Source organism: Ranitomeya variabilis, chromosome 6 (genome assembly GCF_051348905.1).
Source record: "Ranitomeya variabilis isolate aRanVar5 chromosome 6, aRanVar5.hap1, whole genome shotgun sequence".
NCBI classification, from domain to species: Eukaryota; Metazoa; Chordata; class Amphibia; order Anura; family Dendrobatidae; genus Ranitomeya; species Ranitomeya variabilis.
In genome coordinates, this window is record NC_135237.1 from 439,979,977 (window position 1) to 440,007,522 (window position 27,546).

The 27,546-nt window shown below is 43.4% G+C and overlaps 1 protein-coding gene and 1 long non-coding RNA gene across 2 annotated transcripts in view; one reads left to right on the forward strand and one right to left on the reverse strand.

Annotated features, from left to right (window-relative positions):
• The first annotated feature begins 1,247 nt into the window (after positions 1 to 1,247).
• RNF125 (ring finger protein 125) lies at positions 1,248 to 26,154 on the forward strand. Its single transcript, XM_077270404.1, has 7 exons — positions 1,248 to 1,734; positions 15,840 to 15,993; positions 16,156 to 16,250; positions 17,593 to 17,692; positions 18,215 to 18,319; positions 22,228 to 23,965; positions 24,464 to 26,154. Exons 1-6 carry the CDS (start codon positions 1,478 to 1,480, stop codon positions 22,312 to 22,314), a joined length of 798 nt encoding a protein of 265 aa, XP_077126519.1. The 5' UTR covers positions 1,248 to 1,477; the 3' UTR covers positions 22,315 to 23,965; positions 24,464 to 26,154.
• Positions 25,039 to 27,546, reverse strand: part of LOC143782684 (uncharacterized) — a 31,253-nt gene continuing 28,745 nt past the window's right edge. Inside the window, exons 2-3 of the long non-coding RNA XR_013217022.1 lie at positions 25,554 to 25,635; positions 25,039 to 25,156 (exon numbers count right to left, since the gene is read on the reverse strand). This is a non-coding gene — a long non-coding RNA (uncharacterized LOC143782684). The remainder of the gene's footprint in view (positions 25,157 to 25,553; positions 25,636 to 27,546) is intronic.

The following is a 27,546-nucleotide window of genomic DNA, read 5'->3' on the forward strand; positions in this document are numbered from 1 at the left end:
TATGACAACCTAATGTTATCAAATTCTGTGTCGTACCTATGGGTTCAAAATCCTAAAGGTACCGTCACATTAAGCGACGCTGCAGCGATATAGACAACGATGCCGATCGCTGCAGCGTCGCTGTTTCGTCGTTGTGTGGTCGCTGGAGAGCTGTCACACAGACAGCTCTCCAGCGACCAACGATGCCGAAGTCCCCGGGTAACCAGGGTAAACATCGGGTTACTAAGCGCAGGGCCGCGCTTAGTAACCCGATGTTTACCCTGGTTACCAGTGTAAATGTAAAACAACCCAAACACTACATATTTACATTCCGGTGTCTGTCAGGTCCCCCGGCGTCCGCTTCCCTGCACTGTGTAAGCGCCGGCCCTAAAGCAGAGCGGTGACGTCACCACTGTACTCTGCTTTACGGCCGGCCGGCGCTGACAGTGTGCAGGGAAGCGGACGCCGGGGGACCCGACAGACACCGGAATGTAAGTATGTAGTGTTTTTTTTTTTTACATTTACAATGGTAACCAGGGTAAATATCGGGTAACTAAGCGCGGCCCTGCGTTTAGTAAACCGATGTTTACCCTTGTTACCAGTGAAGACATCGCTGAATCCGCATCACACACGCCGACTCAGCGATGTCAGCGGGTGATCCAGCGACGAAATAAGGTGCTGGCCTTCTACCTCCGACCAACGATGTCACAGCAGGATCCAGATCGCTGCTGCGTGTCAAACACAACGATATCGCTATCCAGGACGCTGCAACGTCACAGATCGCTAGCGATATCGTTGTTAAGTTGTTCAGTGTGAAGGTACCTTAACTATACCCTTGGATAACATCCTTGAGAGGTGTGGTTTCCAAAATGGTGTCACTTGTGGGGGGTTTCCAATGTTTAGGCACATCAAGGGCTCTTAAAACACAACGTGGCGTCCGCTAATTACTCCAGCAATTTTTACATTACCGCCAAACGGCGCTCCTCCCCTTCCAAGCCCTGCCGTGCACTCAAACAGTAGATTTCCCCCACAAATAGGGGGATCGGCATACTCCGGAGAAATTGCACAACAAATTTTGGGGTCCATTTTTTTCTTGCTACCCTTGTGAAAATAACAAACTATGGGTCTAAAGTAATTTTTTTGTGCAACAAATGAAATGTTCGTTTTTCCCTTCCATAGTGCTTCAGCTCCTGTGAAGCCCCTGGAGGGTTAACATACTTCTTGAACGTGGTTTTGAGCACTTTGAGGGGTGCAGTTTTTAGAATGGTGTCACTTTGGGGTATTTTCTGTCATACAGACAGACCCCTCAGCATCATGCACTTGTGTGACGCCATGAGTGACCGGAGCCTCGGTGCAGGGAGTCCCGGGCTGCTCTCGCCATGTGCTCGGCGCCTCCTTTGTTGCTGACAGGAGGTGACAATGCGCTCCGCCTGCAGCTCCATCACTGGCGCGGCCGGGAGGAGGAGGAGGACGGGGCTGGAGCGCTGCCACCGAGCACATGCTGCTCCCAACAATAGCGGAGAGTGCCCATTGGTCGGAGCGGTGTAACCCGAGCGGCCGCTGCCTCACACGCCGCCTGTGCCCCCCTCACAAAGGCTCCAGCCCGCGGCTCCCTCACCTCGCAGACATGGGCTCCATACTGAGCAGCGACAGAGACCACAAAGAAGCCCCGAAAGAAGACCCCAACGCCAGCTACGACTGCGCCGTGTGCCTGGAGGTGCTGAACCGGCCGACGAGGACACGATGTGGTCATGTGTGAGTTACTACCGGCTGTTACCTGCTACTCTGACTACGACTCCTACATGTGCAGGATGCTGGGGGTCGTCCTGTAGCTACAGTGTCCAGCAGTCCTGTGCCCCACTGTGCAGGGGGTCTGGTCCCTGGCATAGACCCCACTGTGGTCTCTTCTGTAGCCCCTCTTATTGTCCTTGCCATTGTCTCCGATGGTCCCACCACAGTCCTGCCCGGGCCGCGCACACCATACATCAGGTATTGGGGTCTTTCTACACTTTTTTTTTTTACCTAAATTTTGCTTTATTTCTGAACACTTGCAGTTTTTACTGAGCAGCTGTCAGCAACACTCCAAGATGTGTGGCCCCCAGCCCCGGCCATATGTCTCCCCCACACAAGGACGCTGCGCTGATGTCCCACTGATCATAAGCTTCCCAATTACACCTGCTGGAAACGTCAGGAGGCCGCCATACAGATATAGATTTATTAGTATAGCGCCATTCCTCAGCCCTGTACACACATTATCATCACTGTCCCCGATGGGGCTCACAATCTACATTCCCTATCAGTATGTGTTTGGAGTGTGGGAGGAAACCGGAGAACCCAGAGGAAACCCCCGCAAACACGGGGAGAACATACAAACTTCTCGCAGATGCTGTCCTTGGTGGGATTTCATCCAGGGACCCCTGCGTTACAAAGCAACAGTGCTAACCACTGAGCCGCCCTGTCGGCCAGAGCTGAAATCGTCTAGTTAGGCCACGCGGGGTCTTCAGAGCTGCCGAACACCTTCCTGACGTTACAGCTGTGTATGAAGCAGCCAGGCACCAGTCCTATGTTGTGTGCGGCTAGGGGCACACTGCGCTTCTGGCCCCCAGCCTCAGGAGGTATGTGCCCATTAGACACACACATACCCAGGGATCTATTGTAATATAGCGTATCCCGTTCACTAAGTGTGTGTTTTTTTTGTTTTTTTTTTTGTATAGGAATATGCAGCTGACGGCGCTTTCCTGTGTAGTTAAACAAACAGTATGCAGGAGAAAAGGACACACTTGTGCCCCCCACCTGGGGAATGGAGGCCTAAGTATACATCTGTAGGGGAGTGCACAGACGCAGAGTGCACTGTGTCTAACCCACGTTAGGGAGTTAAGTCACATGAGTGGGGAGTCTGGTACCACTGTCTGCAGGATTATAGTATGGCAATGGTAGTCATAGATCGGATCCCACCTATAATGCATTTAGGGTAGTGGTGACTTTTTGTGTAGCACACAGGACCAGGGCATGTGTCTCCTCTGCACCCACATAGCTGTGCCCCTTGTGGGTTCTACTGCTCTACCAGGCGTATAGATGGAGAGTTGCTTGTTAGCCTTTGGGCTCATCTTACATCTCTTTAGTTGTAGGAGTAATCGGAGTCCGGCAGGGTCTTTGTGGCCAGTGGCACGCTGACTGGTGGCGATGCAGCATGGGGCACAGCAGTGCCCTTTGTTCTTAATGCTGTACTACAGTATGGTGCCTTGTGGTGGATCAGTAGTTTCAGCTCTGATCTACATTCCCTGAGAAAATCTCACATTGTTCTTTGCCTTGCCCTCCAGCTAAGTAAAGAAGGCTTACACATAGTTCTGCTGCGGCCCAGGCAGCGGGTTGTTTCTTGTCTTCAGGGACACTTCATGTGTGCAAAATTATACTTTGCAACTGATCTACTACACATATTAACCATGAGCCACAAAACCCAGTGTATGACAGTCGGTGGATTTGGGTGATTCGTTGGGCCTTGATCTGATCATGTTCCTGGCCTCCATACATGCTGAGGCATAAATGTAGAATGGACAAGTCACTTGAGTGGTGTAGTTGAAGCGCCCCCACTGCCGCAGGGCCGAGGGGTACCCGGTACCGGGCCTCTGAGTCTCTGTTCTGGGGTTGTCACGGTGGCTAGACCCGGTCTGTGACCCTGCTGAGGGGCGTCCAATGAAAGGTGTGGATGGTGGTGATGTTGTGGTGGTGCGGTGCAGGTCGCAGTAAATAACGAGGACACCAGATTGCAGTCTCTTTACCTCTTTACTGAAGGCTTCAGGATCCTCAGTCCGGAATACGGTTAACCGGGCTGCGCAAGTCCAGCCGGTCCGATGGCACCTCCAGGGTTCCCTTTGCAGGTGGAAATCTGTGCCTACCTTCTAGCGCTTGTGTGTTGTGGTCCTCCCCTGCTGTGCTTACGGGATAGTCCCCACAACTTTTGTGTCTGTTTCTGAAGTTCCCTCACAACTCGATTATGATGTTCTGCTTCGTCCCCCAGATGATATGGCTAGGACGCACCCGTATGACGGGTAGGCTCGAAGTTCTTCCGGGACCCTAGAGTCGCCCCTCTCCAAATGTTGCCCCCTATGTCTTCTTAGGTGATTTGAGTGAGACAGCCCGCCTATAACTGACTGTCCTGCCGTAGGTTTGAAGTAAGGCCTGGAGCTTAATACTTCCTCGGCGTTTCCGGCCACCGGCTGCGCGCCTCAGTAGGATGTTGCCTCGACTTACAGCACGACTCCTACTGGTGTTTCTCCTTGTTGCGTTGATCTCGTTTCTCACTCTTCACAATAAACCTCGCTTCTTGTCCTTTCTTAGGGTACCGCCGCAACGAAGTGCAGGCGCGGTCCCGTAACGTTCTTTCTGTTCGCTAGGCCTCTGTCAGGATCCCACCCCTGACAGGGACCCCCCTGAATCTTCCCCTGCAACACCCTCTGCCACAGGATGTTGCCTGGTTCCAACCCAGTCAGCTTCTGACTAACTTCCTATCCAGCCCCCAGTTTTACCAGATTGTGAGGAGTGGCCTAATACATAGCGCCCTTAGCTCCCCCTGGAGGCCAGACTGTGAAGTGTATTGGTGTCTGTGATACCTGGTCAGGTGAACTCCTTCAGTGCCATCAGACGTACCAATACCCCCCTTAGCGGCGGAGCATCAGTACTGCAACGACCAGGACTCTGGGGCGCTGCATAGTGTATTACCCTTTTACATACCAGTTGTTTTACTAATGTATACCAAACAGACGGAGACTAAGCATAATGTGAACTTAGCCAAAGGCCGGTTTCACACGTTCAACTTTCACAGTCCAAATACAGACCACAATATCCAGACCGGCCACTGGTCTCCTCACCCCAAATCTTAATATACCCTGCGGTCCGTACTCGGATTGTGAATGTGGGATGTATGAGACCTGCTTTATGGGCGTGGGGGCCCCGGACTGTGCCCAGAAGGCAGTTGTCTGTGTGTGTTTATGGTGAGCGTGTAGAGCTAGTTGTGTATATGACCGATTTCAGGCCACATGCACATGAAACAATTCCAATAGCCAGGTAGCCCATTAGTCTCTGTATATGCAACTTCTTGAGCATTTGGATCCACTGGTGTGTGTGTGTGTGCCCAAAAGTTACTGGGGCTCATTCGCCGGCACTCGTGGGCTCATTCACCGGTGCTCGTGGGCATAGATCAGTGTTTCCCAAACTCCAGTCCTCACAGACCCCACTGGTCATGTTTTCAGGATTTCCTTAGTATTGAGCAAGTAATGGAAGTATCTTCAAGGCATCAGGAATTGTCTCACCTGTGCAACACTATGGAAATCCTGAAAACATGACCCATGGGGTCCGTGAGGACTGGAGTTTGGGAAATACTGGCATAGACTCAGCCCCATATGGTAACTGCTCAGTGGGACTGTACTCATCAAGTCTTTAGAATAGCGAATAACTGGGAGAGTAAAAAAATTATGTTGACTTCCAGACTTGTCTCAGTGGCTCCTAATGGTCGATAGTATGTTGTCCATTCCTGTTCTGTGGATGTATTTTGGGGTATTTCTACTAATGGTCTTCTAAATGGAAATATTTATTTCCATTTATGATTTTTTATTTTTTTTTTGTTTGATTTTTATTGATGTCCATAGAAGTTTATATTTCCTGGTTATAATCAATGTAGAAAATATCTGACTTGTGACTTTTGAAGTTTCATAGTCATACATACACATGAACTGAGCGAGTTATGTCATGCATGTTCTTGTCATTCTAGACACAGATCTGCACTTGTCTACCTCTTACATTGGTCATACACATTCACGGATTGTCCCTTTACATAAAGCAATTAACAAGAATCACTCAGATTGTCCCATTCATTAAATCTGTTTGCACATTAGGATTTTCCCACTTTCCTAAGTGAGAGCATATGGCTGGAATATGCTATGGTGGTGTGTTCAGTGTGGGTAGGGCCTGTGGGTACTTTATGAATAGAGGGGTTCCTGAAGTCCGGGCCTTTTACTATTTCGGAGTATGAGGGGCTACAGCAGGCCACATTCATGTGATGGAGGCCATGCTGTAGACCCCTAAAGAAGCAACACTTTCATGTTTGTGTATGGTGGCAGCAGGATAAGCGAATATGGATTTCTACGGCTCTGCTGATTCACAGGCCAACAAAAAACAACTTTTTTTATGTTTCTTTGATGAAAATAGGCAAATATTACTAATTTTGGGTCGAGAAACTCAAATATACCCACAGAATTGTTTAATTAGCTCTCGTTTTTTAGATACACGCCATGGAAGTATGTGCTGTAGGTAGCGAGAAGAATTCATTACAAGAGTATAAATTGCACAGTACAGTACACATATTTAGTATCGCCGCGTCCGTAACGACCCAACCTATAAAACTGTCCCACTAGTTAACCCCTTCAGTAAACACCGTAAGAAAAAAAAAAAAAAAACGAGGCAAAAAACAACGCTTTATTACCATACCGCCGAACAAAAAGTGGAATAACACGCGATCAAAAAGATGGATATAAATAACCATGGTACCGCTGAAAACGTCATCTTGTCCCGCAAAAAACAAGCCGCCATACAGCATCATCAGCAAAAAAATAAAAAAGTTATAGTCCTCAGAATAAAGCGATGCCAAAATAATTATTTTTTCTATAAAATAGTTTTTATCGTATAAAAGCGCCAAAACATTAAAAAATGATATAAATGAGGTATCGCTGTAATCGTACTGACCCGACGAATAAAACTGCTTTATCAATTTTACCAAACGCAGAACGGTATAAAGAAATTCATGAATAGCTGGTTTTTGGTTATTCTGCCTCACAAAAAACGGAATAAAAAGTGATAAAAAATGGTCACGTGTCCGAAAATGTTACCAATAAAAACGTCAACTCGTCCCGCAAAAAACAAGACCTCACATGACTCTGTGGACCAAAATGTGGAAAAATTATAGGTCTCAAAATGCCACGTATATAAGTGCCACGTATTTAAGTGCCACGTATAAGTGCCACGTATTTAAGTGCCACGTATAAGCAAAGTAATGATGGTAAGCAGTCTTCACAAGTGGAGTAATTGGTCTTCTTTGGTTGGCAAATGTCACATAACCACACACGTAACAAAAATTGTTAACAATATTTGCACATTTACGAGGCATTTTCAAAGTGTAAATTCTCTCCACAAAATTACTGCAACAAGAGAAAGAGACTTCAATTAGTACAAACTATGCAGACACAATTTATAAAATGGCTGACATTGGTTCAACAGGTCTGTAATCAGGTTTACCAATACACATTTGTTGAAAATTCAAAATTTCCCTATTTTCCTGCATAATAATCTTAAATGACCTGTATCTCAGCAACAAGAGCTAATAATGATTTTTAAGTAACATATTCGTTTTTAGGATGCTAAAATTATTACAAACCAGCTATTTTCATTTCAGAAACATTTTCACTGTTGGCCAGTGTATGAGAGAAACTGTGGAATGAACTGACACATTGGATCCTGCCTAATTCAACATGGAAAGTCTTGAGCAATTCCACAGAAACTCAGGGTTTATCTGTGTCTCTCTGTAGTCTAAGGCTATGTGCACACGTCAGGATTTTCTGCAGAATTTTCCTTGAACAAAACCGGACTTTTTCTGCTTGCGTTTTTTCTTGCGGTTTTTTGTGCATTTTTTTCCGGAGCTTCCCAATGCATTAAATAGCGGCAAAGACACGAAAAATCCGCAAAATTAATGAACATGCTGTGTTTTTTACCGCGATGCATTTTTTTTCGCGGAAAAAACTCAACATGTGCACAAAAATTGCAGAATGCATTAAAAATGTTGGGATGCTTATGTATGCGTTTTTGAAGCGTTTTTTTCCACGGAAAACGGCCGAAAAAAACGCAAAAAATCCTGAACGTGTGCACATAGCCTTTTTGTATAAGTTAGGGGTTTCTGTGCCCTGGGCAGGGTCTCCTTCCTTTTAGGGCTTGTTCAGACAAGCTAATAATTGTGAACTGATTCTTTCCTGATTATTGGCCTGACTAAACAACCAACAATCCCAGCAAGGTCATTCTCCGCAGCATAAAATTGTGTGTATACAGGGACCTGTGTGGCCAAGACCAGGATGTTTACTCCCGGAGAATGATCCTATTAACAGCTGTTAGTGTGTTTGGTCTGTGTAACTGGTCAATAAGTGACCACCAGTCGGATCGCGTTTAGTTGACTAGTGGTTGCTTAGGCCGTGTGTCCACGGTAAGTAAACGCTGCTTGTTTGACGCTGCAGCGTCAAACACGCAGCGTCCAGATGTTCCAGCATAGTGGAGGGGATTTTTTGAAATCCCGTGTCCACTATGCGTGGAAACCCGCACGAGGCGGGCCTGCGACTCCGGACATGCTGCGCATCTTTTCAGATCGCAGCATGTCCGTGCTACCTGCGGCGACGCTGTGTCGCCGCAGGTAATATCACAGTGCCCTATGGCGAGGGGTGCGATGATCCCGGATGTGTACTGTACACATCCGGCATCATCGCGTCCCAGAAAGGGGGCGGGGCTTAGCGCCGAGCGGCTCCGGCGATACCGCCGGCCATCCTGATCGTGGACACGCAGCCTAAGTGGCTGTGATCGGGCAATGTAAAGGGGCCGTCATCCACATACTGTAACTTTCCCTAGTGGCTGAGCTGAATTCTCATGTTTGACCTCGGGGTGATCACTGATGCATGACTTTAGGAGTATAGTGATACAAGGAAGCACATGAGACACAACACCATATTGTAGAGATCTGCTCCCCTGGATGCAGTGCGTCTAGCAGATCATACCCCATAATATGGCGCCACATTGATAAAAATGGACACAAGCATCAAATCTAGGTGAAAATTGGATCCAACGCACTGATTAAAAATGGTGACTTTTTTTTTCTCAAATGAGGTCATACCGAGTTTCATATACATGCATAAATATGGGCAGTGTTTGCCGAGTTAGATGTCTACACTATTGTAGCTTTTATGTTATTTTGCTTGTACAGCAACACTTTGGCTGATCAGGCAAATACCGTAAGTGTTTTATAAAGCGAGGAGAGTAAGCAGCACCTCCATGTAAAGCAGCTGCCGTGTCCATCCTGTTGACATGTTCCATAGGGCTCAAGTTGCAAATGGCTTTTATTTGTTTTACTGTAGTTCACTTACAGACAGAAGCTTTACTGTGGATTCAAGGAAATGACATCATCTGAAGAAAAACACAGGCCACATCCTGAAACAATGAGTGGGAGAACAGTAAGACTAAGGATGATGCCAGAGACATGACTGTGAATATTGCAGAAAGCAACAATGCACAAAGAACGTTATGTCGCTTATGTCTGTGTCACATCTTGGCATGTTTTTCTACAAGACTTGATAAAAAAGCCTAAAGTAGAGCAAGATGTAACCTAAAGTATCTGACACCTGTGCAAAGTCTGTACTAGCCCCCAGCTATCATGTGCCATCCACTGTCCAGCTGTCTTGTGTGGCTTGAAGGACAGGTCAGATCTTTTGTTCCTGCGGAAGATGAGCTACTGCCAGTGTTGTGTGCCATCTACTCGCGGACCATTGACATTAGATTAAGGGATGGTCCCTTTTTTGGGAATATTTTACAGAATATACCAAAAGTTTGGCAGGTGTGGTTTCATTGCTGTTTGTAAACCCAATGCTCAGGGTCAGGACCGGAGAGCTGGTTGCTCGTGTGCAGCTCTCTTCATTTATAGGGCACCTCCTAAAATTGCAGAATGAGCTTACCCTGCTAAACTAGAATCTTATTATGAAGGCACTTGCCTTTTATTAACTGTAGTTGTAAAAATATGAACTACTAATTGAATTTTCTTCTTGGAGACTCTGGAATCTGGAACATTGTCTGCGCTGTGAGCAAGAAATGTACTAATTTTTCTTTCACAAAGTGTGAAATCTTGTTACTTACATTTGGAAAAGTATGTGGGACCATTCGTATATGAACTAGTAGTCACCAGAGAGAAGAGCTGGCCATTATGCATCACATCTTTAGTTAGGAGACTTTTTTTTTTTTTTTGCTTCTAGAGAGGGTTTGAGGTTTTAAAGAGAACCATCAGGACCATCTATGTTAAACTAAACATGCCTTTAGTGTAAAAATCTGAAGCTGGTATTCGATAAATCATCATGATAAATTTCTGTTTCCTCTGCCGTCTTCAGGAAAATGGCGCCTGAGTTGGCATATACTGAGAATGAGATCTCGGCTCATCATTGAGCCTGACAGAGGTCAACCATGTAGATGCACCCAGCCTTAGACAATGTGCACACCATACTAGGAGCCTATACCATAATGCCCATACATTGCCCATTGTTCATCCTTGGTGCCATGTTTAGTTGTCTTTTACTGTAGGTTTTAGTCTTGGTGACTTCCCTTTGACGTGTTCTATTCCCCGGTGACCTTTTCCTTTTCTGAGTTTGGTTGAACTTTGATTTGCTCTTCTGGTTATTTGTTTAGTGATGCCACTGATGTTTTTATCTAAAGTTCATAATATTAGATTGTCCATTTAGGATATTAACCAAACACAGCTGCTATTTTCATCTACATATCTTATTTCAACAAGTGGTTTCTTCCATTTAGTGGGCCCCGCAGATTGTTTGTTAGCACACTTGGCCAGTTCAAACATATTGATCTGAGGAGCAGCTTGAGGTCACTGGGTTCCGCTGCAGACTGTCCCTGGATCTATTTCTTGTCGTGTATTCCGTAGCCGTAGTGGGCCTGTACACTCTATAAGTTATGCCCGTCCCAGGTTGTCTTGGGGCATTTGTCATGGGAAGATCTGCTGTTAATTTCCCAGTTGACTAGTGAGAAATCTGTTGCTGAAACCTTTTCTGTTGTGGCTTGGACAGAGGATCCGCACACATATTAATGGACCTATTCCAAGACTTTTCAGCATAGAATCTGCAGTAATACTGTGGATTTTAAAATCTCCAGCATGTTCTTTATTGGGAAAACGTTAGTCAGGACCTTCATGGTTTTCATTGATTTTAAAGCAACAGTTTTACGTTCCGTGAGGTAATTTAGTAAGGCTTATGGAACTGCAGGATCAGACTAGACACAGGATTGCTTGTAGTCTGTAGCTGTGTATATAGGAGCTGAAGACACAAATATTAAGATTTTTTTTAAATGGGGTTTCCATAAATAAGATTTGCATCACTATCAGCTTGCTCCAGCTAAAAATAACTTTACTTTCACCCTCCCTTGCTCCAGTGATGTCTGTCGAAGCTCTCTTTTATTATCGAGAGGCTGCAGCAGTGACATGACGACACTGCATATGACCACTGCAGCCAGTCACTGGGCTCAGCAGTCCATGTCCTTCTAAATTGTCTCAGGGATTGGCTACAGCAGACATGTGCATTGTAGTCATGCCAACCGCTGCAGTTTGTCAGCAAAGAACAGGAGCAGCTGCGGAACAGCAGCGCTCGAGCAGGGGAGAATGAGTGATGCTGATTTTACTATTTTTAATTATTTGCAATAAACCCTGTAAGCAAAACTATTACTATAGCTTCTTATCAGAACATGTGATTACATATGGCAATTGTTTGATTTTGGAAGGAAACCAAAGTCGTGTTAAAAAAAGACAAAAAAACCCCCCAAAACGTACCGAGATTTGCACCTATTACCACATTGCATCAAGCCCCCCTACTCATTTACTGTAATGTGAAGTGACATTGGAAAAAAGGGCTCAGACATTTCGCTTGTTTTGGCTATAGGCGGCTGTTTTATGGCCAGATTTTCAGCATTTTACACAGTCGTGTGGGGAAATTCCAGCCTGGGAATCGATGATACACTTAGCACAGGTTGGAAAATGGTGACTTTTTGAACTGTACATGTGTTTTTTATACTCCCTGTCTTTTCTGGCATTCTGCCCAAAATGATATCATTCGGATTCTTCATATCCATGAGTTTTTTAAAGGGGAAGCATGAAGGAACAAAAACATTCCTGTGATCATGAGAGCATATCCTCCTGCTCTGTGAAAAGGGGATTCCACACCACAAGTCTAATTATAAGAGCCATGCATTGGGAAGTACTGAAGTGCTTGGCTATGCAGTCTGGATGTAGGTGTATATATTCACCAAAGTGCCATTGCGTACACTACACTGGATGAGGACAGCCCTGTGTCCTAGAACTATTTCACAAGTCTGTTACATAAATCGTTGTCTTTCTCAGTCCCCAGCCCTACACTACAATACAAAGCACTGCGATACTACACACGTATAAAGCAGGGGTACACATCCTCCTTTTTTTCAGTCTGAGTAACAAATTTTGTGATTGTACCTCTCCAATGGCTGCATAAAATTTGAGGTAGTATATGTGCCATAATCTACTAAGTGGAGGTTTACTTTCTGGAACTATATTTTACTCAGTTATATAACCATTAATTCCACAGCGCTTTACAAACATCATCATCACTGTCCCCGATGGGGTTCACAATCTAGATTCCCTATCAGTATGTCTTTGGAGTGTGGGAGGAAACCCACGCAAACACGGAGAGAACATACAAACTCCTTGCAGATGTTGTCCTTGGTGGAATTTGAACCCAGGACCCCAGTGCTGCAAAGCAACAGTGCTAACCACTGAGCCACCATCCTAATCACTGAGCCATCAACTTCCATTAGGGTATGTGTCCATGTTCAGGATTGCATCAGGATTTGGTCAGGATTTTTCATCAGTATTTGTAAGCCAAAGCCAGGAGTGGAACAATTAGAGGAAAAGTATAATAGAAACATATGCACCACTTCTGCATTTATCACCCACTCCTGGTTTTGGCTTACAAATACTGATGAAAAATCCTGACCAAATCCTGATGCAATCCTGAACGTGGACACATACCCTTAATGTTGAAAAAGAGGGACTTCTGCTCTCCTAGCTGCACTCCCGATGACCATACAAAAAGCCAGCTATGCCCATAGTTATTAGTTACTGAACACAGAGGAATCAGACTTGTCTGGGGAGCACACAGAGTGGCATTACGGGCCGCATGGGGGCCCCCAGGCCACATATTGTGCATCTCTGACCTAAAGGTTGCCTATACACATTAGCCATCCCTGCCAATCTGATTGGTCTGTCTGAACTTTAATGTATGTAAAATAGTTCTTACAGTCCTCTGCTGTGGATATTGGAGGAAAGAAGGATCCAGCATGTTGGATTTTACCTGTCCCTGCGGGTGACTGTCACCAGATGGGACTTATCTTGACAGCTATCTCCAGTCTGCAGACCGGTACATTTTGCTCTCCTAGATAAGCTGCTTTGATCACACTATCTGGATATCACTTGTTTTTTTTTATGCTTGTTCTTGTGGCCGACAACTTCCTGTTTGAGAATGTTGTCAGGAATGTTGCAGACCTGTGTTGTCATAAATCGCACACAGTATTTTTCACTCCATCGATCTGCTAATAGTTAAACTTGGCATAGAGTGTAAAATGGTTTTGCCAATGTTACATGTGTAGACTATTTTAAATGTGACACATGCTTTATTTACTATATGGGAAGAGAAATGTTTCCATATTTATATATGGGGAAACATAGATATAGGATTATAGTTACTATGTGTCCAAAATCACTATCCAATGTATCCCAAGCGTTACCCCATTTGTGGTTCTTTCTGGTTTTATTCCTTCTAGGGTAGAGAATAAGAGCCTTACAATTGCTTTTTTGCTGCATCAGAAAATCGTTTTTAATAAAATGTGTGGATAAGTAAATGATGATTTCCATGCAGTGGACGGGGAAGAGACGTTATCTATATAATGATTGTGCTCAGCTCTACAGAGATAGGCAGTCTATTATTATTATTATTATTGCCCCATTTATTCCATGGCATTTTACATGTGAAAAGGGGAATACATAATAAAAAAGTACAATAATCTTGAGGAAAAATTCACGGACAGGTAGAGGAGGAGAGAGGACCCTGCCTGCGGGGGCTCACAATAATATTGGGCTGAATACGATCCAGTGTATTGAAGAATCGCACTCGGACCCCAACTACGGTCATCATCATCTGCCCCTTGGGTTCCAGTAGCAGAACAGGAGGGGTTTGTTTAAATGGTCAAACTCTTTGCCGTTTTTGGGGACTTACTTTATAGTAATGTAGTATTTTATACCACATTAGATATACTAGTATTATTGTAAATGCTGCAATCAGTAGCAGGGGTACATGGGGAAACGTAATTTACAGTCCTTGTACTGTTAAATACTGATGAACTCACAAGAATTTTAGTTTGCACACTTCTGCAATCAGTTGATTATGTTAAGATTGACTGTAATATTTTGGGAAAAATGTCGAATAATGTTCTGACATTTCTGCACATGTTGTACGTCCTCTCCATATATGAATATTCATGTGGGTTCACTGGAGGTGAATGTTTGCTATAAGGAGGCTGCACCAATCGCCATACAGCGCGACAGCAGTAAAATACAGCATATACAGGAGCAGACTGCTGCAGAACAGTATCTGGAGATACTCTTATCAGGAGGTCACAGCTGTGTTCAGGCATTGTTCAGTTTGACAAGACATTTGTCAGGAAATGAGCAGGAACAAGGGATTTAGTGAAGAAAATCTGCTTTGAACAATGTGACCCAGGCAATTTCTAGCTCAGAAGTATTGTAGTATTTAATCACTATAATCACTCCATATTTTGTTCTGATTTGAGAATACTAAGAGTACTAGCATCCTGGTAGAAATGAAGTTGTGGTATTAAACAATAATGGATATACTGTAATTAGAGACTTACAGTAGGGATGGATAGGAGATATATCTAGTTTCCATTTTCCCCACAATTGCATGTAGTGCAGCCAGGGTTGTGTAAGGGTATGTGTCCACGTTCAGGATTGCATCAGGATTTGGTCAGGATTTTTCATCAGTATTTGTAAGCCAAAACCAGGACTGGAACAATTAGAGGAAAAGTATAATAAATACAGAAGTGGTGACATGTTTCTATCACCCACTCCTGGTTTTGGCTTACAAATACTGATGAAAAATCCTGACCAAATCCTGATGCAATCCTGAACGTGGACACATACCCTTAGTGTCAAATCTGTGTGGAAACCATAGTTCTATATTTTTAATAATTAATTAACTTATATTTTATTCTGGAATTGCTTTGTAACTTAATGTAATCCACATACCGAGTGTTTGCATATTCTGGTCAAGCTACTATCCCATTTTTGGCACAGTCCCTTATCGCACTGTATGCCTATCCACAATTTCCAAAATAAATAATGCAGGAGCTCTCCACAAAAAAACAACAACAATGTTTATTACTTGTAGGGCTGTGGATTCGGTAAGCCAAACCTCCAACTCCTCAATTTCCCTGACTCCACGACTCCGACTCCAGCCCTGCCTCACTACTGAGCATGTGCATAAAGTGCTGCACAGATTCATCTCAACTAAAAGCCGAGAACCTTACATCGGGGACAGAACAACATTTATAGGACATTTCATAACTTTCCCAAATTCTTATGGAAACCTTTTACAGCACATTCTGCACTGAACTACTGTACCCAATTTATTATATATTGTCGGAGTGAGTCCATTTATACTGACTCAGACTCTGACTCCAGCAAAATGGACACCGACCACACTACTCCGACTTAATTTTTTTTTAAATTGAAGTAATAAAAAGTGATTTTATTTTGTAATACTTTTGCCTTGCACTATTTTTATAGGAATTGAACATATTCATGTAAAATGCTTTCCTTTGACAATCATGGAAACCTTATTTCCTGTTACTAACACAGTATCGAGATAATAATGCTTATTGCATCAGTCCATTAGTCAATATAGCTAGGTTCACGTGTTCTCCCATACAGTGTGGTCATTCTGTTTTCTCTTGTCTTTTAGGTTCTGTTACTCTTGTATAAAAGCTAGTCTAAGTAATAACGCCGACGCATGTCCCTATTGCCGAGCTCACCTATGTACAGCAGGAACGCTTGCTGTGGACATCATGAAGAAGATGAAAACTGTCTTTCAGAATTGCGAGGGATGTGAAGAGAAGGTAAGGCAGAAGATCTTGGGTTGAGCCTGCTGACACTTACTATATGTAATATAGCACATGGCTGATCTCGGTTTTACATATGTGACTGACAATGTAAATATAATATAGAGGCTGAATCCACGTTACCATAAGTCTTACTGGTATTCTCTGCTTTTTCTTCAGATCTGCTTGAGTGAAATGAGAGCGCACCTAAATATGTGTCAGCCATATATTTCAAAGTATGGACCTCTAGTAGAGTTAGGGAAGATAGCATGCAGGTATGTTCATTGTGACGATGGCAGTGTGTGTGTGTTGTTTTTTTGTTTTGTTTTTTTCCATGATCTTAATGTATTTGATTTGAGCTTTAACTTGGGACTTCATAAACAAAAAAACCCCCACAAAAACAAAATTTGGAACTTGAAAAATATATAAAGTAGCACAGCAAACTTGCAGGAAATCTATTTTCATGTAGCATGTTATGGAGCCTTCAGAATAGTTAGTGGCCATTCGGATGCCTCAGTAATTTCCATTGTTTACTTGCATTTCACATCCTATGGCCACGTGCACACACTGAATATTCGGTCAGTATTTTACCACAGTATGTGTAAGCCAGAACCAGGAGTGGTGATAAATACAGAAGTGGTGACTAGTTATGAGCGAGTGTACTCGTTGCTTGGGTGACCTCCGAGTATTTATGACTGCTCGGACATTTAGTTTTCATCGTGGCAGCTGAATGATTTACAGCTATTAGCCAGCTTGATTACATGTGGGGATTCCCTAGCAACCAGGCAACCCCCACATGTACTCAGGCTGGCTAGTAGCCATAAATCATTCAGCTGTGGCGATGAAAACTAAATCTCCGAGCAGTCATAAATACTCGGAGGTCACCCAAGCAACGAGTACACTCGCTCATCACTAGTAGTGATGTGTTTCTATCATATTTTTCCTCTGGTTGTTCCACTTCTGGGTTTGGCTTACGAATGCTGATGTAAAATACTGAGCGTGTGACTGTGGCGTTATGTCTTGCCATGTACTCAAGAGCTGTCACCACACAGCACTGCTGTAAGGAAACTTGTCTTTCTTCGTAGTCCTAAACTTCTTCCTTCATCAGTCTGAAGTTACATAGCAACACTGGAGAAGACATCACAGATGCATGGCATTTCACGGATCTAGAACAGTTATACCGAAAGCCAAGTACATTGGGGGCATGGAAAATAAAATCTAGTCAAACGGAGCGTGATTCTGCACACGGCTGTGCCTCCATGCACTTCAGTATTACTCATGTGTGACTTGTGTACGCAACATGGCTATTTATCTTGCAGCCCAATGGCCGCTGTTAGATAGCGGTGTGACCGCAAGTAACAGACAAGTCACACAAGTGTTGTGTAGCCCCCGACTAAAAGGATAGGAGTGCGAGCAGGGCCCTCATTCCTCTTGGTATCTGTTTTGATCTATGTGTTTATGGTTATACTGTAATGTCTATTGTCTGTACATGTCCCCTCTAAAATGTATAGTGCTGCAGAATATGTTGGCACTATAGAAATAAAATTATCATAGGAGGATTGAATGACTGCTCTCTTTATGTAAATGCCTAAGTCTCACTCATCTTTTGCTTTTCAGAGAGGAGACATATGTTTGTCCTTTCTGTCCAGTAGAACTAGATGAAGATGATCTTGTGCACCATTGCTTTATTTACCACACGTCAGAGAGCCGATTGGTGGTAAGAAATGTTATTACGTAGGAAAAAAATGCATATTCCCTTTTGCTTTAGATTAAAGGGCTGCATCACAGATGTAGTTCCATATCTGTCAATCAATAGCTATGTATAGATGGGTGTGTGTGTACACACGCATCTATACATACCCATTGATTGATGCGCACACACACACATCTATACATACCCATTGATTGATATACACACACACACACACACACACACACACACACACACAGTGCTGTCACTCCTCAATATAAGTCTATGAGAGCCAGAACAAGGATCTCATAAACCCACAGTGACAGCTTGCGACTGTTAACTCTTACTTTTGGTCAGTCAGAAGTTGTGGTCACGAGATGGTGGCACTGGGAACTGAGATTGGAAAGAAGTAATAGCGTCTTATAGGGATTACATACACCTCAAAGGAGGCATTGAATGAATAATATGCATGAGTATTTAAACAACCATGTCTGATAGATATTTGCATAGATGCTGATTTTTATTGGGTTTCATCTTTTATTTTTTAAGACATGTCCAATTTGTCGCCTGAGGCCGGGAGGAGACTCCAGTTATAACTCAAGTTTCCATAAGCATCTCCAAGCCAGACACTCAATATACTATGAAAACTACATTGTAAGTAAAATTCGTAATCCTAATGTCTGTTCCTTGTCCAACTTCTGTTATATCACATTTTGGCATTATTTGCACTCTTATGACCATCTGTATTTCTAGAGTAGAAATCGTAGCTGAGAAAGAGTGAAGTATTAGGCTACTTTCACACTTCCGTCTTTTTGAAGACGTTGCAATGCGTCGTTCTGTGCAAAAAACGTATCCTGCAAAGTTGCCCGCAGGATGCGTTTTTTTGCACATAGACTTGTATTACTGACGCATCGCGACGTATGGACACACGTTCCATACGTCGTGCACTGGATGCGTCAGTAATTGGCGGACCGTCGTCACAAAAAAAGTTCAATGTAATGTTTTTTTTGTTCAACGGGTCCGCCATTTTCGACCGCGCACGCGCGGCCGAATCTCCGCCCCCTCCTCCCCGGACTGCAGAATGGGCAGCGGATGCGTCCATCCGCTGCCCACGTCGTGCAGAAAATTCACAATGTCCGTCAGTACGTCAGCCCGACGCATTGCGATGGGCCCGTACTGATGGAAATGTGAAAGAGGCCTTAGTGACCGGAGCAGCACGTAAAGATTTTTTTCAATTCTAGGACATGCTAAGAGTCTATAGATTGTAATAACATGCATGTGAAAGATTAAAAAAAACACAGAGTAAAGGAAACTGCATCTGAAGTTAGCTATTCAGGGGTCCTGGAAAGTAATATCCAGAGGGCTGGGCTGGTGCTGAGCCAGAAATCTGTTATGGGCAGATTTTTTTTTTTATTTGAATGTGTAGATATCCTTTAAAATTGACTCCTGTATTTGCTTCATAACACACAATTCTTTTATCCAGCATGTCATAATTTAAGGCCTCATACACATGATATAAATTGTCCGCCAATGTGTGTGGGAGTCTCCTAATTTTTCCATGACAGATTATGTCTGGGACATAAGGAACGGGTGTTTGGAATTCAGTCGCCTGATCCTTTTGTTTGGTGAGGACATAAGACGCTCGCTGCCAGATGATTCTAGCAGCAGCTCTCTCGTAGAGAACATAAGAACGCTTGGCCGAGCCAAACATTCCTATGTATGCTATCTAATGTGCAGGGGCCGCTTTGGGAAAGCGAAAATATCTGCAATACCAAACCAATACTTGGTAAGGTTTGTCAGTACAGATGCTACTTGTGCCAAATAAAGAGATCACCTAGAAATATTTCTTAATTACAATTTAACATACAAGCCACACAAAAATGTTAAAAAAATTAAAACAGCCCAAAGGCCAAGAAAAACCGGAACAATAAATAAATAGGTTCCCCCCCCCCTCCCCAAAACAATCATCACATATGAAAAAGGGAACAGCACAAAATGTAGTAATAAAGCACATTAATGTATGGTAAATCTACAATAACCAATAACAAATACCACATAATGTGTAAACAACCACAAAAATTATTTGTTTCCAGCTCAAATGAGACAATAAATAGAAACCAGAATGATATCAAATTAGAACAAGGTAAGTGTCATGGTAAATACAAAGATGAATCAATAAAAAGTCAATCATAAAGCATCTTCAAATTGGGCAATTTTCCCTTTGGACACATAATAGGGCATTAATGGATTGCTCAGGACTTTACCTTTTGAGAGTGAGAAGGGAACTTAACCCCTTAGCGTCCAATGACCGGCAGAGTCCGTCATTGGACGGCTACCCCCTCATCGCCAGAGCCCGCACCTTTTCCAGCACATGACAGCCGACCTGATCAGCTGATATGTGCCTCTAACAGCCGCGGGTGGAATCGCGATTCACCCACAGCTGTTAACATGCTAATGCCGCTGTCAAACTCTGACAGCAGCATTCAACATGCACGTGCAGTAAGCGCGTCATTACCGCCTCCCATCGGCGCCCGTGTCACATGATATCACATGCCATGGGTCGCCAATAGGTTGGCATGACAACTCGGGGTAAGCAGGAGACCCCTGTGGTTGTCATAGCCAGATAGCTACGGCAAATGAGCATATCTGCTACATAGAGCAGGACTGCAGCCCTGCTGTGTGTAGCACAAGCGATCAGATGATCGCAGCTTGTAGTCTAAGGCCGGCGTCACACTCAGCGTATGAAAATACGGTCCGTTTTTTACTGCCGTAATACGCAGAAATGTTCCAAAAATAGTGATCCGTATGTCATCCGTAGGCAGGGTGTGGCAGCTTATTTTGCGCATGGCATCCTCCGTATGGCATCCGTACTGCGATATTTTCTCGCAGGCTTGCAAAACCGACATCTAATGGATTTATGTGCTCAAATGTTCGTTGAAACATATATTCAGTATCTATCTATCTATCCACTGTATGTATATTTAATTCAGCGCTAGATTGCAAACCTGGGAAAAGTTCCCACGCTCGAGTTCATATGAGGACATCCAGCAGAGGGCGCATCACCGCGACTCAAGGTAAATACAGGTCACCCTGCTTTCCATTCATTCCAGGGGGTTTTACAGGCAGGAGCACTGCATTAGCAAAGCTCCTGGCTGTAAAATGATTTAACCCCTTCAGATGGATTTACATCGTGGGACTGACGGAACGAAGGAAGGTATGGGATCTTGTTTGTTTTTTTTAACTTTATTTCAGGTGACAAGGGTCTTTAGGTGGATTACCAGTATAATAAAATATTACAACACCCTGTGTCTTTATTTCATTAAAATACTTTTAAATAATGTGTGTGTGTTTTATTAACCATTTCGTACTATTGGATTAATAATGGATAGGTGTCATAATTGACGCCTCTCCATTATTAATCTGGCTTAATGTCACCTTACAATAGCAAGGTGACATTAAGCCTTCATTACCCCATATCCCACCGCTACAGGGGAGTGGGAAGAGAGTGGCCAAGTGCCAGAATAGGCGCATCTTACAGATGTGCCTTTTCTGGGGTGGCTGGGGGCAAATGTTTTTAGCCAGGGGGGGCCAATAACCATGGATTTTTTTTTTTGCGCAATACGGTGACAAACACAGCATGCTGCGATTTTCTACGGCCACAGAAGACCGTATAATACGGATCCGTAAAATACGGCTTATAGGAGCTGGGCCATAGAGAATCATTGGGCCGTGTGTTATGCGTATTTTACGGATGTATTTTCTGCGCTCATACGTCCGTAAAACTCACTAGTGTGACGCCGGCCTAACACTGGGGTCAGTAGAAACCGACCCAACTCATGTTCTCTCGGGTCTCAGCTACCCCAGGTAGCAGAGATCCCAGGAATTTCCCACGCTGGGGCGCGCTATAACCTTATTTCTCAGCGCTGTTAAAAATTGCTGAGGAATAAGTACCCTTAACTGCTGCCGTTAAAAAGCGTATCGATGGTCGTTAAGGGGTTAAAGAAAATTGAAATATATGAATTGAAAGATGGAATATGCAGAATATACAGGTGACGGAATTAGACGAGCAGAATACTTATATTATTGAGTATCTCTGACTGCTGTATTATATATCCCTTTATATTCTATATTTACCCTGTAATTGTGTATGTTCTATGTAGGCAGTGTCCATACACTGCTTCCATAGGGTTGATTTCTTGCTAGAACCCTGGGGTGTATATGCTTACAGATACCTCTCCGTGCCGTCTCTAAAGTACAAATCAGAGGTGCCGTCGTTGTAGGGCATCACTAATATAAGAAAATGGAGTGCAGGATAAATGTAGAGGCATGGTCATGGGGTGTCGTAGGCTGTCGTCCCATCAGAAATCATGGCGAATGGAGACGATATAGACACTTTTGGCCTAAGTTTGTTGAATGAAGGCCCATGGATACATTGAACTTATGTGCTTTGATCTGTTCTGGCACTTGTAGTACATGCGTATATATACACTGCAGGTGCACGCTGAGAAGTTCCTGTGTTTTGTTGTAACACATTCTTACAATCTTTTCTGTTTTCCTCTTAGGATATAAACATAGTGGAAGAGGCGATTATTGAAAGAGTAATAGATCTGTCTCTGATACACTACATGAGTCATTCAGACACCTCTTAAGTGTCCTCGGGACAGAAGATCATCAGTATGGCGTATAGGAGGAGAGTTGCTGATGTACTTGATGGTTTACAGATGAAGACTACTTTTCTTATTCAAGACCTGATGTGGTTGAAAGAGACTACAGCGTAAAATAACTTTTATTAGGTAACTCTGCTGGGCGGACGATTACTTGCTGTCCTGGAACTGTTATGTGACTGGTACTTTTCAGTCGGTGTAGTTCACCATATTTTCAAGTGTCCTTGACTGTTTTGGCATGCTGCGACTTGTAGTTACACCTGAAGAATTGCAGTTTTACAGTTTGGAGTAATGCTTTGTCCACATGCTACATCAGATAAGTGCACTGTTAATAAACGGACACCTGTAACACGACTTACTCAGAAAGTTGTCAGGCAGAGGGTGGATATACAGAATGGTTAGTAGAAGAAGTGTGTGTAACTGGAAAGACAAGATGGAAGGTGTCACGTAGGGGCAACCACTACAATGAAAACTGAAGAACGTAAAGATCCTTTATGGTCTGATCTAATAGAATGTTTCCTAAAAGTTTGGAATATGTTAGACCAGCAATATGTGATCACATTGCAAGAAACATTGCTGACCCTTAGGGATTGAAGGAAGTGTCAAACAGTCCGGTGAAATGTCACAACAATCGTCAAACAAAAATGTGGATTTTATTTCTACTGCATGCAATGTACCAAGAATTAACCATAAATCAAAGCCAGCTAGCCTGGTAGAGCGAGCTCACAATGGATGGACTGAGTATGGCATGACTGCTAAAATTCCGATATGGGATTGGTATCGTATGACTATGATAAAAAATAAGTGTTCATTATGAAGGGACACAAAATCTAAAGAGAATTATGTCCAGCTGCTGTCCCGTATATGAATAAATATATGTATGCTGTGCAGAATGACCGCAGCTTAGGAAGGCCATTATATAAAAATCTGGCCATAATAGCAATGTTTCACCGGACATGCCCTCCTCCCACGATCCATACTTTATCCTACATGTATCTACGTGTGTGTGGAAACAATATATTAGTAAGGCTTTTAATAAGATACGTTGGTGTTTCTCTGAGTTTAGTTTTACTGTACATGGACAGCAGTAATATAATTTTGTGTCTTGTTATTTTTTTTTTTATTTTGCGCTGATGTTTGTATTTTTTTGGTTATGGGATTGGATGTTTTTTTTCTGAATATATTGCTTTGTTCATTTTAATTTTTTATATAATTGTTCATGTCTACCTTTCCATAGCAAATGGGCTGTTTATTGCAGTACCTGCATTGTGGATAAGATTTTACAAAAATTTCATCCACGAGCTGCAGATCTTCCATTGCACTTGCTACAGATTTTCGTTACTGATGCCTGCAGTAAATCCGCCACAAAATCCACATAATAGGATGTTCGACATTAGTTTAGCTGGATATCCTTTTTATGATATGGACATACATGTCACTCTTTCATCTGATACCTACCAATTATCTTAGTGATTTTATCTGCTTGGCATTGTCTCTGTTCACCAGTACCTTCCATTAGTACTCGTATATCATTATTTTCGCCGTCCCATAGCCTACACTAGTATTGGAAGGAGCCCTTTTGAGAAGGTAAATTGCATTACTTTTTCTATGGAGGTGTTTTAGCAGTGTGGAATGGGTATTAGGGCCCCTTCACACTGTGCAATCAAAGTCTGAACGAGCGTTCGATTTGTGACGTTTATCCGTCCTCGTTCCGAGGTTGCAAAGTGTGACATGGCGTTACGATTTGCGACGCAGCCCAGCATCGTACGATGTGAAAGAAAGAGCAGAACTTTCTTTCGTCGTAAATGTCTCGCTGTGGCGGTCGAAATCGTAGTATGTGACGGCGGTCATACGAGCTCGTAATGCGACTACGTGGGTTGGGCTTCCGCATACCTGTCTCCTGATTGGGCGTGACGTTTTAGCACGCCCATGCTGGTAATACGTCACGCTCGGAGTCGTAGGACTATGGCGGTGTGAAGGGTAGCGTACGATTGCGACGCGTGACGTTCACATCGCAACTACGTCAGAAAAAGCGTTAACATCGTAGAGTGTGACCGCTGGCTACGAGCTCGTACTGCGATGTCGAATATGACGCAAATGCGTCGTAATCGTAGCAGAATCGACCAGTGTGAAGGGGCCCTTACTCTCAACTCCCCAAAAAGTTCATTATTATGTATGGGTCCAGGTGCAATGAGTGCGTGCTAACCTTTCCTTTACGATTAATGTGTTTAAAGGGACCCTGTCACCCCCAAAATCGAAGATGAGCTAAGCCCACCGGCATCAGGGGCTTATCTACAGCACGTGTGGTACCTTTGTTGCTGCACTAAGTTGCACTAACGAGGGCCTTTAGACAGACAGGAGCAGTCATGGCAGAACAAATTAGTGTAATTTATTCATAAAGTGTTTCTTTATTCAGAAGTTCTTGTTCTTGTAGCTATAAAAGGCTGTTGTCCAGAAATTTAGACTCGTGGACTTTTTCCAATGGAGTAAGCATGCGAGTAACCTCCTGTAGTGCGGACTGTTTAATATTCTGTGCCTGCGCCGAAGCCTTTACCAAAGTGCCATACCTTAAATCATGGACATGTTAGAAGTTGGGCATTAGTAAACCATGCATAGGGCTAAAGAGGTCATCCAACTTTTTCCAAAATGTTACAAATGTCAGGTTTGGTTATAAAACAATAATATGGGGCATACTCACACACTCTTACCACCATGGATTCCGCGCTGGCCGCTCCGGTGGTCTGCATAAAGACAATGATGCCCCATTGTTTGGTCACCTGTCCGTTGGCGTTTGTGTCCACTGTGATTGGCTGCAGCGGTCAGGTAACTAGAAAAGGACGTCTGATATTTATAAGATTGAATACATTTGTAAGATAAATGTACCCTGCTTTCCTGACTGATCCTTTCACTTCTCAAACCATTAAGTATTTTTGGGGGGATGAATATGATTAAACATAAGTTGAGTGCCTTTTTGGGCTGCAGACGCTCAGTAGATTAATGATTCATGTCTAAGAGAGCATTTAGCTGTATAATGGTGATGGAAACGTACAAGCAGATGTTGAACACATGGACCGGTAATTCTCTCGTCTTGTAGGACTCGGTGTCGACAGGTTTATTACTAAGCATGTGTGCCTTATTATTAATAATCTAATGCTAATATGAGACATGAGTGGTAACATGATAGCTCGTGTATAGATGTAAGATCATTCTTCTGTCTTACTTACCATGATCCACCATGGCCATCTTTATACACAACAGGGTTGAAGCTGGTGGTAAGTTAAACACAAGCATCGGTCTTGTTAGAAACTGAAAATGAAGCAAAATTTTACACGTAATTCTGTATCGTCCAGGGCTTGAGAGCGATATGTGTTACAGCTTTAAAATATCAGACTGGCTGCATAAATGTTTTGGTCTTTACTGATATTGGGATGTCGCTGTGAACCCCTGACCTGACTCTGCAGGGTGCGATCTGCTTGCTTCTTTGATTTTTACCTGAAAGGCGGTAAATTTCAATATAAGAACATATTACAGGACTATGTAACCTATGGCTCTGCAGCACGGCCTGCGAATGGGAAAATCACAACCTGGATTTGTACGGACAGCAATGGCGACCATTCAAGGCAAACATTTGATTTTTCATATAGTAATGTGCACATTACAAATCTGGTCACATCTTGGGTTTTATAAGCCATTTCATACAAATAAGTTCAGAATGATGCCTATAATATGCCTTCTAATTTCCACTATCATTAACCAGTACTGTATTTTGTATTATATTTGTTTTTATAGTCTATTATTTCACATTTCTTATAATAAAGATGTTTTGAAAAATGTGGTGTTTTGATTGTGATTACTTTGCTTGTACTCTCCGGGAATTTGTAAGTGTCATTCAACAATTTGGATAACCTTCAGTCCCAATAAGTTGACTGTATGGTATTTATGTGCAGCATTATATAAGGTACAATCAACTCATTGGGAAGGATTGAAGGTGCATAACGAAAAATGAGAAAAAGGTTCCAGAAACATCTGTACAACACCAGAGTATTTTGAACCATAACTTTTCGTTCACATCGAGTCACGTTGGTGTTGTACAGATGCCTGGAAACTTTTTATCATTTTTAATAATGCATCAATGAAGGAGGAACATTTCAACTACAAGTAGTAGACAATCGATGCTGGAAATCTATGAAGATCTCCCAAGATCTTGGTGACGAGATCTCCATCTGTGCATGCGCCGCCCCCCCCCCCCCGGCAGCCATTTTCCCGGAGTCCACCGCATAGTAAACCATGTAAGAGCGGGTGCTCTGGGCTTTCACAAAATGTCGGCAGAGCCCCCCGCACCACCGAACACCCGCAGCGGCGCACATCCGAACACCCCCTCATCCCAGCCTGAAGCAACGCTCCACTCTTCCCTCCTCCAGCAGTGACCCTGGGACGCTGCTCCACCGCAGCCGGTAAGGTATATCTGCATTATAAGACACACCCCGATTTCCCCCCCAAATTTGGGGGAAAAGTGTGTCTTAGAATCCGAAAAATACAGTAAACCCTTTCACTTCAAAACAGCATTAATTCTTCTACTTAAACTTGCACACATCTTGGAGAAATAACCACAGATCTGTGGATGTAGGCTTGTACAAATCATCCTGTCTCTTCATGATAATCCTGGTCAGACTTGATGATAATGAGATCCAGGCTCTGTGGGGCATATATCATCACTTGCTTATTAAACTAATCCAATGATCTACATATAATTGTATGTCGTGGTTTTGCTGTCGCTATAAAGTAAAAACTTGCCTTCATGAGTGGAAAACCGCTACTATACTGTAAGTCATCGTGTGGTACAGTATACGGTCTTTTCCCTTTGCTCGCTCCAGGCAGCTGACGTCGGCACAGATGTGATTCAGGATCTGAACACCTCATGTGCAGTGAGCATCGTGAAACCGAGGTGTATGGTTGTTGTAATTATATAATTGCTCGTAGGAGCATGGGATTAACTTAATAGACAAATTTCTGATGTTAGGTTCCCTTTAATATGTAAATTGTCTCTTCAGAGAGGAAGAGGACTTGAACTCTTGTGCCACCTATTGAAAGCAGCAAGGCTACAAGTCATTATTGAGCCTTTACCAAGCCTTGCAATATGACTTAGGATAAAAGTCAAATCAGAAACTCAATTTGCAGATACGGTGTTTCGGGGTATTGCCCCTCGACAGTGCAAAG

Coding starts and splice junctions, on each gene's coding strand:
- RNF125 (XM_077270404.1), top strand. CDS start 1,478: ATGCTGCTCCCAACAATAGCGGAGAGTGCCCATTGGTCGGAGCGGTGT. Junction 1,735..15,839: donor AGGACACGATGTGGTCATGT/GTGAGTTACTAC, acceptor CTTGTCTTTTAG/GTTCTGTTACTCTTGTATAA. Junction 18,320..22,227: donor TATACTATGAAAACTACATT/GTAAGTAAAATT, acceptor TTTTCCTCTTAG/GATATAAACATAGTGGAAGA.